This window comes from Oxyura jamaicensis, chromosome 3, assembly GCF_011077185.1.
Source record: "Oxyura jamaicensis isolate SHBP4307 breed ruddy duck chromosome 3, BPBGC_Ojam_1.0, whole genome shotgun sequence".
In the NCBI taxonomy this organism is placed as follows: Eukaryota; Metazoa; Chordata; class Aves; order Anseriformes; family Anatidae; genus Oxyura; species Oxyura jamaicensis.
The window spans coordinates 105,572,524-105,589,661 of NC_048895.1; the positions used below are offsets into that span (position 1 = coordinate 105,572,524).

Consider the following 17,138-nt stretch of genomic DNA (forward strand, 5'->3'; position numbering starts at 1 on the left):
CGTAGTCACCATGGCTATAAAAGCTGCCAAATCTCTTACCAAACTATAGGAGGTATTACAAATGGCAAGCTCAGCTAGGACTGAGCATTAAACACAACGAATAAAAAGCACCTTATTTCACTGAACAGCTTTTCAATAAATATTCTTTTCTTTCCCTCACCTGTGTCCATATTTTCACTATGTTCACACACATGTATTTTTAACAGCTCTGTATTCCCAGAGACATTACATTCTCTCAAATGCCAGTTAAATTAAACTGGTTTCAGACTCAGACTTGTGAATGAAAGCAACATCCCTTCTGGGCTAGAAAACATTACATACACTAAATAGAGGCTGCTGCTAACCCAACAGGCAGTATGCTCTTCAATACAGGAATCTTCCTTCCTTCCTTCAGACATGACAAGTACTGAAGAAACAGACCGTGATTACAGTAGTTCTATAGATTCTTTCTCAGAAGTGTTAGAATTTAGAAGCCACACTATCATGCAACAAAAAGATCATTGTAGTGAAGTTAACATAAACTCTGAACTCTCTGATAATGAGATTAAGATAGCCACCATCGACTTGTTTCATCTTCAAGGATGCATAAGTATAAACTGTATGGAAATTAGTTATTTTGCATTTTCTCTATACTTTAGAGATGACTCAGCTTGCTGGAGTTGTATGAACAGATTGGTTTGGTTTCCGTAATACAATGGAAAAGACAATTGCTGAGGTTTTGGAGCTGTGAATTCTAGAAAAAGACAGAAATAAAGCCTTACTTCTGGCAGGGAATGCCTCTGTGACAGCGCCATCAGCAGCAATAAACAGGAAGTGTCAACACTGATAAAGTTGATTAAATAAATGTCTTTCCTCACATCAGAAATCTGTTTCTGTCCAGGAAGTCAGCTAATTGTGTATTTTGTTTGCTTTTTAATTATTGCTGCTTTTAAATGCTGCAGGAAGCATAGAACAACTAGGCTTGATGCTTAATTTGGGGGTTGAATGTGATACAGAGGGAGGTGGAAGAAGAGGAAAAACTTAAAGAAGTGTTCTTTAAGAGAACAAAGAACAAAGATTTATGGCCTATATATTCATGATTTTAAAGTAACACACATCTCAAAAGCTTGAAAGTTATAAAAAATGAAAAAATAAAATGTTCCCCAAAATACCCTGGCAAGTTATTCAAAAGATGGAAATTTTACTACTTCCTGTAGAATTAGCTGTTGTGGCAACAGCTGTTGCTAGACCTCTGCTGCCCAAATACCTGCAGAAGCATGTACACACTATCTCCAACAAACATGTTTTTAATTCTGTTGTTCTTAAAACGAGAATTATGTCCAATCATAAATTTGCCAAAAAATCATAAATGTACAAACATACACATAATGGAACAATTTTGTAAAGCCAAGATTTAAAATTTAAAAGCATTTTTCAGTGAACAGGATGAGCTATGTTGCTTGTTTTGTTCAGATTGCCCAGGCTTCCCAAACTCAGAGAAATATAACTGTCTTATCTAAATATAAAATTATAGGTCAGAAAGCATAAGAACTCATTTCTCACTGCCCAATCTTCTGTAAAATCCAGACATTCAAAGCAAGCAAGCGCTCAACATTTTATATATATTTATATGTTTTTGTTTTGTTTTGTTTTTTTAAAAAAAGCAGGAGACATTCAAGTAGACTTACCTTAGAGTACATATAATTTTTTTAATAGCACATTGGACAATGTCCTTGGGAGAAAGACCTAGATCTCCAACTGCAACTTGTATCAACTGTTGTATCATGTCCAGGGGTTGACCATCTATACACATAGTTACTGCTTGGTCATGGATTTTTTCTCTTTCTGATCTTGACAAATCATATAAATAGCCATACTTCTGTAGCACATCCTGTGAACAGATAATTTTTAAATGTGAAACAGGGTACTCTTTATTTACAGGTACATATCATTCAGGGTCTTTATTTCTACCAAGATAATATATATACTACAAAACAGAAAAGACTGATGGAAGAGAATTTTAAGAGACCGGGTCAACAAAAACAAAGCTATAAAACACTAAGAAAAAATGACAGCAGCTTGACATGCATCACTGCTAGTTATGGCTACACTCAAAACAAGCATGCAATCAGTGACCATTACCTGTTCACTGTTTTTCAAGTAAGTGATAAAACTATGAGTGAGTGTTTCCAGATGAGCAAGAGATTGCTGCAAGTGATTCAGAGTTTTCTCATAAGCAACAGATGGATTTTCAGCATCTTCCATGCCATTCTCAGAAGGTTTTTTTCTTGATTTCTCAGAAAGATGTTTGACCGCCTTAATAGCCTTCTTAGTCACTTCTATCCTGGCTTCAACTGTCAGCTGAAAGAGATTGCTCAATATTTAATCATTATTATTATCTGTATGCTACTATTTGTATTACAGCAGTGTCTAGAGTTCAGATAGCTCCACTTTCCTACAGTATTGTACAAAACTGAGATATTTTAGGAGGAAAAACCTTATTTCTTAGTAGTCATTTATTCAAAAAAATATCAGTATTCCATTTACTTTCTTCTGTTGTCCTTTCTTTTATTGACATTGAATCTGACTCACAATAGGACAAACTTTCCTTAACAAACAGGATTTGTGATTTTTGCAGACTGCCACTTTTTTGTTGGTGGTGTTTTTTGTTTTTGTTCTTTTAATTTTGTATTAAGAGATGTCTGGGGATCATTCCACAACATGAACTGAAAAACCCAAACACTGAAAATTACCTTAAGGTTAGTTTTGTTAGGTTTAGTTTATGGCTTGAAATGTATCTCCAACACTATGATCATAAGCAAAGACCACTTGGAGGTCTACAACTTAGGCCACGTATACTTTGATCTGCTTGCACATTTACCACAACTACTTCACAGGTGGGCTGCCAGTACATACAACCTACACCATGCTACTACTGCAATGAAGATTTTGCAGTTATCAAGTTTTTTTTCAGTCTCTCAAAGAATCATATTACAGTTTCACATACTTTTAAAATAGTGCAGGCTACAACAGATTGGATGTGAGTGAGATAAAAACTCCTTTCAAATCAACTTATTTAAAGCAGAAATTATATAGAACAGCAAGTTACTATTTTGAAAGACCTTTACAACTGCATGTATCTAGGTAGAAATTAAACCAAAACAAGAAAGTGTTTTTTTTTGTTTGTTTGTTTGTTTTTTTTCTCCCATTAAAACTTCTCATGGAAATGAATTTATGGATACAGAGTTATACATACACTGAATGAAGTCTCCCACTATGCCTCTATCAGGCATGAAGGGGTCATTCCTGTGTGTCAGAATGGAACTGAGCACTTCAGAATAGAAACCAGGCAACGATTTCTAAGCTTCCAGAAACCAAAAGTACTTTAAGAACAGATACAGATTGAAATACTCTTTATACAGACAACCCATACAGCAGATTACTGTGTTCTTAACACAGCTGCCTCAGCTGGAAGTCCAAAACAAAGTCTGAAATGATTTTTAAAATTCATGTATAATTTGTTAATTTTTAATTTCAAGTACCATTTTAAAGATGCTTGCAATATGCTTTCTTTCCTCTGCCCATGCCCACAGTACTACATACTTTAACATCAACTGTTTTAATTACTGGTATACCAGACAAAGACATGCAAACAACTTTAATTTTTAAGTCAAATTACACGATAAATAGAAAACAAAGCTTGAATCTGTATGGTATTGAATAGGAAAGAGGCTGATTTACCATAAAAAAGAGGAAAATTAAGCTGCTATAAACATTCTTTTTAAGAAAGTCAATTTGATATTTACATCATGAATTAACTTACCTACTTGTAAAGCCATAGAAAGGTTTACAAAGAATAGCGAGTGGAATATTTTACAGCCTTTATATATACATGCATATTACTTTTCGCTAAAAATACGTGGTGAAAATGTAGGCGTTGCTCTCATGTTTTAGTGCTGGTGCTGTAAATCACAGCAATTATCTACTGCTATTTAATACTAAAAGCAATATGGGAGGACATTTTGGGAAGAACTAAGGAAATCTTGCCAGTATAAACAGAGTAAATACAAAGGATATCATAAAATCATATTGTTTGGGTTGGAAGACACCTTAAGGGTCATCTAGTTCCAACCCCCCTGCCTATGGCAGGGATACCTTCTACTAGACCAGGTTGCTCAAAACCCCATCAAACCTGACATTAAGTATTTGCAATGATGACGCATCCAAAAGTTCTGTGGCAACCTATTCCAGTGTTTCACCACCCACATAATGAAGAATTTCTTCTGAAGATGTTACCTAAAACGTCCCTCTTTCATATTAAAGCCATTACCCCTTGTCCTGTTTCTACACATCCTTATAAAAAGTCCTTCTCTATCTTTCTAATTAAGCTCCTTTACATATTGAAAAGTTGGAAAAAGTTTTAACTGGAACCTTCTCTCATCCAGGCTGAACCACCCCAATTCTCTCAACTGTTCTTCACAGTAGAGGTGCTCCAGCCCTCCGCATGTTTTTGTGGCCCTTCTCCAGACCTTCTCCAATATGTCCACATCGTTCTTGTGGTCCATGTCTTTCTTGTACTGGAGACCCCAGAACTGGATGCACTCCTACAAGTGGGATCTCGTGAGATCAGGACAGAGAAGGAGAATTACCTCCTTCAACCTGCTGGCCACACTTCTATTTATGCAGCCCAGGATACAGTTCAAAAATGAATCATTTCCATTCCCATTAATAGAAATTAAGTATGATTTTGTTACCTTGAACAAGGTCTCAACATCAGGTTTTACTATAAGCAGAGAAAAGGTGATAGTCTTCTTATCACATTAAAATTTAATGACTACAGATGGATTTATGTATCCATTTTGTAAACCTCATAAAAGATTAAAACATTTACCTTTTTCATTTTTCCTCTTCTATTGTATATTCTAATGTTCAAAATGCAATTAAGAGAGATGCAAAAGGCAAACAATTGAAGTACTCCATCTAACTGTTATATCCTAGAAAACAGTGTGAATATACTGCATGCTTATAAGTCACTAAGCTATCAGCATATACAATAATAAAGCATTAAAAAAAAAAGAATACAGGTTCTTCCCAAGACCGTTTTAATTTTGCTTTAGTATTTGCATAGAGCTGAACTGCTGCACTACTAACATTTCATTTCTCTGATTATTTTATTCTCAAATGTGAATGGCTATCCTCCATATTTCTAGTCAGTTCAGTAATGAGATTTGGTGTCATACCCTGTGACAAAAAACAGCTTAGGGGCTAGTTCAATTTTTGTTTGAATCTGAAGTTAAGTTTTCCTTTTAAAAAGTTTTTATAGTTTAAAAACATTTTTAATTTTATAGGCTATGTGTGATAAAAAGTCCTAAAAAGCTGTTTTTGTTTTCAAGTGAAGGAGTATCACACAATATTTCAGCTCAACAGATTTCACTCTTTAAGGTGAAAATTCATTGCAGAAACCCATTTCCTTACGAGTATCTAAGTATTTCTCAATAAAGTATTGTACAAGCAACATTTACTCGTGTACGAAGACCCTGACCCTGCCACTCTTACTGCCAGTGATTAACATTCAACTCTGACATGAGAGAAACAGCTTCCCTTTTAATTCCACAGAAACTTGGGATTCCATCAACGTAATCACAGAATGGGTGAGGTAGGAAGAGACCTCTGGAGGTCATCTGGTCCAACCCCTTCCCAAACAGGGACAACCAGGACCAGTTTCTAAAAATCCTACTTCTACTATCTCACTTCTCACTTTAAGCTTGGTTCACTTAAAAGCAAAAAAAATAAAAAAAAACTTTTCTGTCTCAGTGAGATTACAGACGCATGATAATCATAATGGTTGTTTTTTTGTTGTTGTTGTTTTATTATTATTGTTATTGTTTTTCAGTCCTTTACCTGTATTAAGTATCAATACCTCCATGAAATATGGAAATGTACAGAAGTGTTCGGGGACCAAGAAACCGATATAGTATGTCCTTGGCCATAGAACTGTGCTGGGAAGAAAGTGCTGATTTAGAGAGTTTAAACAGTGATCGCATGACCAGCACTGCTTCAAAACATGATAAAATTTTAAGTAAAAAGTGCAAACAAAAAGGCAGCTTTTATGTATGAAGCACTTTTCAGATGAAAGTTAGAGAAGAGAGATCTCTGAGAAATACTTTTTCAAGAATTACTACAATAATTTTCCATTGTACACAATCATTAACTGGATTCTAAGGGAAGGCTAGTTGCAAGCTGGTCAAATAGCTGTTTCATTTCCAAACCCAGTGCATGGTAGATACTAAATCAGCTGATTTGACCAACTGCTTCAAACACTTATTGAGTTTGTTTTATGACTTTAAGTTTCATCCAAAAAGCTGGCAGGTTTCTGCTAAAAAGGTCTACTTGGACAGCAACCGCAATAACGTTGAAGGAGCCATCAACAGCTCCTTCCCTTTACTCCTACTCATCTTAAGAGACTAGAGAAACTGTGTTAGAATCCTAAATAGAAATTGGCAAAACATTTCAAAACACATGCAGTGGGGAGGCTATCCAACCTTTCCCTTCATCATTCATCCACGGTTAATGAGAAATTTTCCTGAAAGGTACATTAACAGAAAAAGTTTTAAGTAGTCACTAGCAGCAATCATACATGAAGACATTATTACCTTCTCATTAGAGCATAGTCATCCCCTGGCTGCCTCAGTTCAGGGTCATGTTTGGCAACTGAAACCTCAGCATGACCGTCAGTTTTTCCTGATAGGCATGTAGATCTGAATATTTAGAATCTCAGAATATCCCTGTTTGGAAGGGACCCACAAGGATCACTGAGTCCAACTCCTATGTCCACACAGGATAACCCCAAAATCAAACCATATTTTCAAGAGCAAATGCTTATTGAATGCCAGTAGGCTCAGTGCTGTGACCACCAGCCTGGGGAGCCTGTTGCACTGCCTGACCACAATCTTCACAAAATTGTACAGGTTGGAAGGGACCTCCAGAGATCATTGGGTCCAACCCCCCTGCAAAAGCAGGTTTGCTAGAGCAGGCTGCTACGGGGTTCTTCTCTTGGTGAAGAACCTTTTCCTAACACCCATCCTGACCCTCCCCTGTCCCAGCTCCATGCTGTTCCCTCAGGTCCTGTCGCTGTCCCCAGAGAGCAGAGCTCAGCGCCTGCCCCTCCGCTCCCCTCGTGAGGGAGCTGCAGGCCGCCATGAGGCCTCCCCTCGGCCTGCTCTGCTCTGGGCTGTACAAACCAAGGGACTTAGCAGCTTTTCATATGCCTCTCTCTTCAGACCTTTCACCCTCTTTGTTGCCCTCCTTTGAACACACTCTGATAGTTTTATGTCCTTGTTTACTAGATACAAAGGATTGAAAACCTAATCACAACGACGGTTCCACTGAAGAGGTGTAAGAGACAGCTGATAATACTTTATTTCTAACATAACTTTATGTTAGAAATACCTTTACCAACAGGTTTCACTGGGCAACAATAAACTGTAGATCTGGTAGTATATGCTACAGACACAGAAGTACATCCTTTCAATAACAGGCTTTCAGCCAGATGGAAATTACAACAGGGTTTATAATTTACATTATTACAGAGCCTAGAAACCATACGCAGTGGCCCGGAACACCTCTCTGTGGAGTATCATATTCAGAATGCAAAAGCCTGGTAGTAAACAGAAGCCTGCTACACAGTGAATTTTAGGATCAGCACAAGTGAAAAACAAACACGTAAGAAAAGTATCTTATTCTCTGCTGAACCACAATGCTGGGACTTTGGGGTTCTGTGAAAATCTCTCTGATCCTCAGAGCTAACCCCTTTATATATACATATACATATATTTTATACAGTGATGGTTATAAAGAAAAGAGAGGTTTATAGGAAGGTAGCTTTACGAATTTATCTTTAAAAACTGTAAAATGAAAAATGCAAAGATTTGCTGAGAATTTCTCCCTGAGAGTACATCAACCGTGCTTCACCTTAGGTATGAAATTTTTCAAATGCATCTGCTTACCTTTGTGACAGCTTTTGAAGAAAAGGTACTTTCATCAATAAAAGTGATGATATCATCTGGATCAAGTCTGTCAAAGTATTTGGAACACACATCATATGCATGTAGCCACTCATCCATGGTTTCCGGTATTTTTTTAATGAGATGGTTATCACCGTTCCAGAAAAGTTTTTGTAACCAGACAGCATAAAGAGAGCTTGGTGATAGCATACTGCCATCTTTTTTAGGAATTTTGGGAGCCAGTTTGGAAATAGATAAGATATTTTGACTCGTAAGTACGGGCTCCAGCGTTTCCAGAGGGTTTTCATTTTCATCTATTAGCTTTTTGTAATTAAGACCTATTGACAGAAGGAGAAAAAGCCAAATGAAATAAAAGTCATTCATTATTTTCAAAGTTATTCAGTTAAATAACTAAATGTACTCAAACTCTTCACATTTCTGTGCAATTCAGTCGGAACTAGAAAAACTCTTGCTCCACTTCAATTTTCAATCATGCATATTGACAGACTGAGGAGGAAGACAGGTTTGCATGCAGATAACGCCAGGATTTTATGCTGATCTCCCATATGAGATCTTTCAGTCCCTGGAACATATTTTGACTTCATATATTGATACACACACACAAAAAAAACCCACAGATTTTCAAATATGCAAGGATATTTTTAGTACATGGAATCATGAGGCCAATTTTTTAAATATAAATCCTATGAAAGCTCATCTTAATAGTATCTTATCAATACTTGACTTTATAAGCAAATTGAAAATGGTATTCAAAGTTTCAAAATACTTTCCAGCAGTTCTCTTTCATATGTATTGTCTAATAATGTAAAAGGAATAACTAATGTATTTCTGCAAAAGCAAAAAGTAACATCAAAGAAAAAAATACAAAATAACCCTCTTTACAAAAATGCTTAAAGTTCTTGATATATTATGTAACTTAGACTTTTGAAAGATAAACTAATAATCTCAAATGACTTAAGACAGTTAATGTTGAACTTGCAGCCTTAAAAATTATGCTCCAGGATATCAGTATTTTTTCTTTAAAAATTCGTTATACATCATTGCTAGTAATTCTGACTTGCATCACCAACAGAAATCTGTTTTTAATTTATCATGGTAGGCAAAAAAAAATTAACTTAAATTTCCAGTAATACAAAGAGAAGGAACTTCTCTCTTCCTTCTTTCTTCTCTCTTCATTAATCTGCATGACTAATCCACCAAATTGCTTGCAGGCATCTGATATGCTCATTGAAAAAAATAATAATAATCTCCTGGCAAGAATAAATTAGATAAACATAACCATGTCAACACTCATAACAGAATAATAAATACAGCTAGGAAAAAAAAAAAATGAACTCTCCTACCTGGTGCAACTGCTTTGAATTTTTTCAGGAGTCGAATGTGAGTTTCAGGTTTCACAGCATGCTTCACAAATTCTGAGCAACCACAATTTTCAAGGAGTGTGAAATAATAAAGCAACCGCTGATGATCTCTACCTTCAATACTTGGGTAAACATATTTAACCATGTGTTCATGTAAGGTTTCAGGACTTGTTTTCAAAGTCTCAAAAAGACCAAGACTTTGTGCTCTTTCTTCTATTTCCAGTGTAGATAACCTGCATTTAGAAAGAATTCTGCTTTAAAGGCATGGACATGCCATTAATGCCTTTTCATTTCAACCCTTATGGAGAAAGAAGAATACTTTCCTTTGTTTGAGCAGTAAGGTTCAACTCTGTAAGAGATTCTGAAAGAATCTCTTATATATCATTCATATATGTTTAGATAGCTTCTGTTTATGGAGAATTGAAACTAAGGAGTTCCTTCATTTCCTGATCATATTATTTGTTTACTTGGACATGCGGATTAAGGGTGACACATACTGAAGTGTGATTCAAAGCTGCATTTGAAATCCCTCATTGCAGGTATATGTAAAAGTAGACATGTCCAGTGCACATGTATAGGAATTTTAAGCTTCTGCTTGAAAAAACAAACAAACAAACAAAACAAAAGCCAACAATAACAAAAAAGCAGAAATATCCACACAGCACTTGTGGCTGAGAGATGTTAGAAAAATCTTCCAGCCCAATCCGTTCTCTCATTCTATTACATTTTATTTTCTGTATTAAATGAGCACCTGTGCATTCTTTGAGAGAGCATCACTGAAAATTGGCTCGTGCCGAATAGTTTATTTATTTTACACTATCATTCATACTTAGCATATTTAATTTGAGTTTTATTATGCTACCTTCAAACTGTCATCCATGAAAACTTATGAAAATACCAACAAATCTCAGGTTGACCTCAGCCAGTCTCACTGCTGGGAATTTTTTTCTAGACCCTTTTGAAATGAACGCATTAGTTCATTCACAGCATGAATTCAGACTACATAAAAGACAGTTGAATGCAATCATTCCTTTTTTCCCCCCTCAATAGGGATAAAAATGGATGTATATCAATGAAGTCTCATCTCGAGTTTATACATTTCTCAACAGAAAATTTTACCTAAAATCTAAGGAAAGAAGTCACCTACGGATGAGCATCAAACTGACTCTTCCCAGCATCCAGCCATAGGCCACCATAGGTAGGTGTGTTTCAATTTGAGATTTGATGCCTTCTAATCACATTTGATTTTTTTCTACCTTTACAATTGATTAAATTAGAATTTTGACATCATTTTGCCCTCAGTATATATGCCACAATAAAAGTAGTGTTTCTTTTTGATATCCAAGTAAAATAAATCTAAGTTTCATTCTTAAAGATGAATTTCATACAGCAAATACTGAAGACAACCCTCTCTCTGTTTAAAATTAATCTCTGATTTCTAATGGAGAAGTTATTTTTGAGTTATCTTTATGGCTAGAACTTAGCCCACAGGCTAGAAACCTAACCTTGTAAGCTTTTATTTAAGTCTCCAGATTCTAGTTGTTTGCTAAGTGTAATGGTTCTACCATACTAAGGGAAAAATGTCTGCTACTAATGAAAATAAAATGTCATTCACTCTTAATATTCTTAATGCAAGACAAAACTGACACTTAGAACTGATTTATATCAAGAAAGACATCTGAAAGTTCTGAATACACTTTTCTTTGCATACCATCCAGCCTGTAGTTTGAACTCTGAGATGTTAAATTTTGAATTGACAGAGTTTTGCTGTGTGGTTTATGTTCCTCTTTTGTTTTGTTGAGGGCGTGGGGTGGGTGAAAAAAAGGCAAGAAAGGTAAAAAACTTTTCATTATGCTGTTCAGAAAGATTATGGAATAGAATCCATGGGAGATGAACATAAAATTTCTTGTTGCTGAAATTATAAAAAGCATTTTATACACTTTGGCAATCAAATTTGACCAGATCCTCCAAAAGAAACAATTAAGTTTTCAATTAATTAAAAAACAGTAATTATGTGCAATTTTCATCAAGTTCAAATTCACAGCACAACAGAAAACATGTTTATTTGTTACCAACTAATCAAGGAAATAGTTAATATAAACCATGTAAGTGCTTCTTTTGAGCTTCTCTGTACATAAAGTGGCTTACAGAAATAATCTCTTTAACCAAATATGCAGTAAGTCTTAAAATAAACTTCTTTTCGTTTCAAAATGAATGCATAACGAGGCATGCATTATTAATGCCATAATCCCAAGAGTAAAATATACTGTAATGGCCATATGCTGTCAATCAACTTTAAAATGAGATTATGATAGAACAAAAACATACTCAGCAGCATATTATGCTATTATATATCAATTTTCAAGACTTTTTTGAATTTCATTAGGGAAAAGGTCGTTACTCGTACTTTGGTGATTTCAGAATTCTATGAATACTAACTCACAGAGGACAGAACAAGAAGTGACAGAAAAATAGTGCAAAACACCTTCTGTAGAATTTTAGTCGCAGAGAAGTGATCTGGTTCTTTCATATTCACCCCACTATTGCCAGGTTTACAACCTAACTGTCTATTTTGTTTAAAGAACCAATTCATTTAGTAGCATCAGCACTTCAAAGATGCATCTTCTCTGTTTTCTGAAGGAAGCAAAGGGAATCCCAGAATGTTATTTTACCTTCGCAGACCATGTACCAAAATCTATCAGGCTTTATTTTATGTGCCTCATGTTCTATAAAACATTTTAATGCTTTTCAATTAATAGTTAATGTTAAGAGAAGTAGAAGTACTGCTGAAAGGCACAGCTGCTTTCGCAATTTTAAATTTGAAACCAACTAATTTCATCATGTCTGTCAGAACAGTAGATAAGAGCTGCTATATTACACATGGGGCTCTACATCACTGTCACCAGAATGCACTATTCAGGCAAGTAGCTTAGGCTTTCATTGAAATGGTTTATTTCTCTTTCAATTTGCTAAAAGTACTTGTCTGAGTGACAAGATGTCAAAGTCTCAAAAGAAGAAAAAAAAAAAAGGCTCTTGAACCAACTCTGGAATGCAAAAGAAAAGAATCCCCCTTGCCATCAGTGCCAAGTCTGATCTGCCACAATCTTGTAGTCTAGAAAAGTTCCAAAGAACTCTTGTAGAAAAGTGCTTCCACAAAAAAAAAAAAAAAAAAAACAAACATACACACACACAGATGAATAACACAACTAAGAAGCTCTAATATAGTTATTTCCTTTGCTACTGTTTAGAAGAGACGTCAATGAATATCAAAGTTTATTTTAAAATAAACAAATGTTATCACAATTCACAACCTATTCCGAAGGACTGTAAAGTAAATAAAAGATACCTCGCTATCAAGGACTCGATAGCTGTGGAAAGGTTTCCACGGCTTTGAATGTCCTAAGCACTGAACCAAAGTCCCAGGATATTTACAACAGTAAGATGCACATGGACTTTTATGCCTGCTTGTAACACATTTTCATGGCTGGTTACAAAAACACCACATGCAAGAAATATGAAAACACAAACCTAAATCTGCCCCCAGTATAATGCCATTCTCTCTCAGATTAGGACATATTTCTGTGTAATAGAATCCAATGTGAATTTGCAACAGAGAAAACTTACCCACTGTCAGTGAATAAAAATTCCAGATGGGTCATATAAACTTCCCAAAGGGGGACGTTGTATCGCTGAGCCAAAGAAGCAGCAATCCTGTATACATTTTCTTCAAGTGTTCTTGTAGAAAACAGCCATGAAACAGAACAAGGAAAAGTTACACTAAGTCCCTAGAGACAGGACAGTAAGTATTACCATTAGAAGAGCATGATTTCTTGTTAATCTTATTCTCTTAAACCAAGAAACTAGATTTAATTCACCAGTTTAAAACCATTGTTAAATAAAAATATACAAGGTGTGCCTTCTTTCATTTTCTATATTCAGTGGTCCATTTGGGGAAAATTTTGAAATAGAATCAAAATACAGAGATATTTCAAAAGACAAATACCTGTTCCGCATACACCTTGGTTCTCAGTAACAGTTGGGTTTCTGCTTAACCTTTTTGCTACAGAAAAAAATCATTCTTCCTTTAAGTTACAAAATGATAACCAACATGAACCAATGCATCACAGCACTTATCTGATGCAGCACTTATTTAGTGGCAACACCTGAAATCTGGTATGTAGACTGGTATGTAGATAATCAAAGCTTTTCCTAGTTTACAACCAGAAGCTTTCCTAGTCTTCGCAGACTAAAAGGAAGCATGAGTGTCCAGCTACACCTCTAAGTGTCTTACAAATAGTAAAAACCGTTCGTGTTACTGCGCTTTAACAGAACAATCTGTTAAGTGATGAAAGCCTGAAGTTAACCTCATTTTCTATTAATCCACTGAAGCTACTTGTCCTGGTTTCAGTTAGGACAGTTATTTTCCCTCCTAGTAGCTGGTAGGGTGCTATGTTTTGGATTGGGATGAGAAGAGTGCTGATAACATGCTGATGTTTTAATTGCTGCAGAGCACTGCTTATACTAAGCCAAGGACTTTTCAGCTTCTCACTCTGTCCTGCCAGCGGGCAGGCTGGGGGTGCAGCAAGAGCTGGGAGGGGACAGACCCAGGACAGCTGACCCAAACTGGCCAAAGGGGTATTCCATACCATCTGACGTCATGCTGAACAATATATAGGGGTGGCTAGCCGGGGTGGGGGGGCCGGCTGCTCGGGGTTGGGCTGGGCATCGGTCAGCGGGTGGTGAGCAATTGCATTGTGCATCACTTGTTTGTACATATTATTATTATTATCATTATTATTTTCTATCTTAATAAACTGTCTTTATCTCAACTCACAGGCTTCACTTTCCCGTTTCTCTCCCCCATCCCAGAGAGGGAGGGGGGAGGGTGAGCGAACGGCTGTGTGGTGTTTAGCTGCCAGCCAGGTTAAACCACAACACTACTACAGCTCAAAGATTGGTGCAAAAGTAAGCAAATAAAGGAGCAGTTCTTGTGAATGGGTCTTAGCCATGTCTTGTCTGTGTGCTAGCATGCATTGCTGAAGTACCTGAAAATATGCCTGTGCCGTGCTGCTCAGCTGGAATTTTGATGATCATCTCCAAGCTCCCAGAAACAGGCATTTGGAAAATCAGGGCTGTTTTTTTTTCCCCCCAGTGTTGTTCTGTTAAACCTATTTTGTATTATACAAATGCACATCTGCACTAACAATCGTTGTACACATCAGTCAACTACAAAGCATTACAACCAGGACTGGTTTCAATTATAATGAAAAGAAGTGAGATTGACATTTCCAGGCATCCATCATCAGAAGACTTAAAACGAAACAAAAAAAAAAACAAAGGAGAAGAGAAATGAAGATTTAAGCTAAGAGCCTTTAAGTCTCATATTTGAAAGAGGAAAACAAAATGGAAGGCTACAGCTGTTTGAGTTCTGCAAAGCACTGGGGAGAAAGAGAGATGTCTGCACCAGAAAAAAGACCAGAGCAATGTATCAAAAGCATACACAGTGTTTCAGAAACTAATGCCACTATTAAGAGCTACCTTACATTGGAAGAGGTTTTATACAGGATATTCTGGTTTAGTCTTCTGGATAGGAACCTATTACATATGCATCAAAATCGTTCTGAGAACCCAATAATCACCAACTAAATTATGGAAATTCCAATTGCACCGTAATTGCACAAATTTTCTAATCCAGATCACTCAGGCACACACACACACAGAAAAAATCTAACAAAAGTATTTCAGCTCAGTTACATAAGACAAGGAAAAAACGGATATTCATTAAAATCAGTTTCCAATTAAAATATTTAAGCAGAAGCAGTGATAGGCTGAAAACCTCAGTAGTTGAGTGGGGGGGGGGGGGGGAACTTGTCACAAGTGAAAAATAATTTGGAAAGTTTATACACTATGGTTGGCCTAAAGCTGCGTGGAACTTCAGCTGATTACTCAGGAATTCCAGTTCAGTCTTGCTCTAGTTTCCTTTATTACTTCCCAGATATATTCTTGCATTATTTTGCCCAAACTGAACACTGCTTACGAACTAGCCTTGATTAAGTCTGTGAGGTACCTCAACCTTTAAATGTTTGATAAATAATGTGTAATAAGCTCTAATGAGAATACGCCAAAATATGGAAGATAATATTGACATAAATTGTTAAGTAGTTTTAGCAAACAAATTCTTCATTCTAGTACAAAGCTTTTTTGTAAGTAAGATACCATCTCTTTCAGGTTTTGTTCCTGCAAACAGCACTTCATAAAAGATTCAAAACATGAGCCATTTAATGATAATTCAAAAGCAAGCAAGAAAAAAATATGCCACATAATTATATTAAATTTGCACATTGTTTTCATCAGAAAATGTAGATTAGGAGTCAACTGAGAAGATTAAAACAAGGAAGCTGTGAGCTGAACAAGTAATTAATTGGATCTTTGCAACTGCCTAATACAGCACTGAAGTCTCATTTTTACTAACCCTTTGACAGTCTAGTGGCAATTCAACTGGGATTGCCTTCAAAACATATAGAGTTCACATATTGTTCACACCTTAGAGTGGTTGCATGCAAATATTAATAAAATGTATTTTTAAAATGAGAAGACATTCCTATCCTACACCTTACCCTTTTTTTCCTATTCTGGATAACTTAAAGGTGAGAGAAAAGCATTCTAAATATCAGAACAATAGGCACAATGGAGGCTTCAGTCATTTCAAGTGATTACAAAAAATATAATGTAATTCAGAGTAGTTTTAACTTAATTACTAACAAAATACAGATTTATTTACCATTTAAAATCAGTAACAAGAAGCTGGGGTTTTGAGATTTATTAATTTGTTTTGCTATAGTTTGTTATAAAATGACTCTTGTGCATACCCTAATAGATTTCAAGGGCAGGCATACAGAAGATGAAAGGAAGAGAACAGACCTCCACCTGTGCCCTGATTTCATACATGCCTGATTTTACCTTATGTTTATTAACTGCTAATATTGAAGTTAGAGTTCTATCTTCCATTAAAAGTTATCGACCCAAACATTTGAGTAATGTTTCATTTAAGTGGAATAGTTGAATTGCAAAGGCCCCAGTTGTAGCAGTGTTACAGTGTAAATACATGAAGGAACTTGCAACTTATCATTGCTTCTAAAGGTCAGCCCTACTTTCAATTTGCTTTCCTGCTTTAAAGCTTAAAGTAATTCCATCTAAAAATAAATAATGAAAACTTAATAGACCTTACTTACTCTGCCAATCCTAGTATTGTTTCTCTCTTGTACTGTCCATCCGCTGTGAACCTCTGCACATCTACTCCCTTGCCAAGTCCTTGCAGAATCTGAGCTTGAGTGAAATCCAGCAGTCGTTCATTGTAGTAATGCAACTGATTTATCAAAGTTGCAATTTCTTCAGGCCACTCTTTATAGCCATACTGCGTAACATGCTGTGTGACCATCTTAATCAGCTCTTTTGGATCAGCCTGTAAAAAAAGAAAAAAAAAATCAGAAAACAAATTTGAAAATATCCTACGTGTTCCTTTAAAAAATTACCATTTCATAATTGATTCTGGTGTTCAAAATGGAAATATTTTTCCATTTTTGAGAAATCTCAAGTGCATATATATTGCAATAGGTAAGGAGTATTCGCTATGACTTTAAAACCTGTCCTTTCGGAATGTTTTAGAGTTACACTATATGCTACAAGAACTCACACAAACTTACCTAAATATGCTAAGATTAAAAGTATGTCACTGTGACTGAATTTGTTTTTAAAACTCATTTTTATTTCTGTT

At 35.8% G+C, this 17,138-nt stretch overlaps 1 protein-coding gene across 2 annotated transcripts in view; it reads right to left on the bottom strand.

The window, feature by feature from the left end:
* Positions 1–17,138, bottom strand: part of NBAS (NBAS subunit of NRZ tethering complex) — a 178,875-nt gene that overhangs the window by 56,629 nt on the left and 105,108 nt on the right. For both annotated transcript variants that reach the window (XM_035320545.1, XM_035320544.1), the window contains 6 exons: positions 16,597–16,826; positions 12,989–13,099; positions 9,347–9,597; positions 7,986–8,320; positions 2,122–2,340; positions 1,668–1,870 (listed from right to left, as the gene is read on the bottom strand). In XM_035320545.1, coding sequence (XP_035176436.1) covers positions 1,668–1,870; positions 2,122–2,340; positions 7,986–8,320; positions 9,347–9,597; positions 12,989–13,099; positions 16,597–16,826 — 1,349 coding nt within the window. The remainder of the gene's footprint in view (positions 1–1,667; positions 1,871–2,121; positions 2,341–7,985; positions 8,321–9,346; positions 9,598–12,988; positions 13,100–16,596; positions 16,827–17,138) is intronic.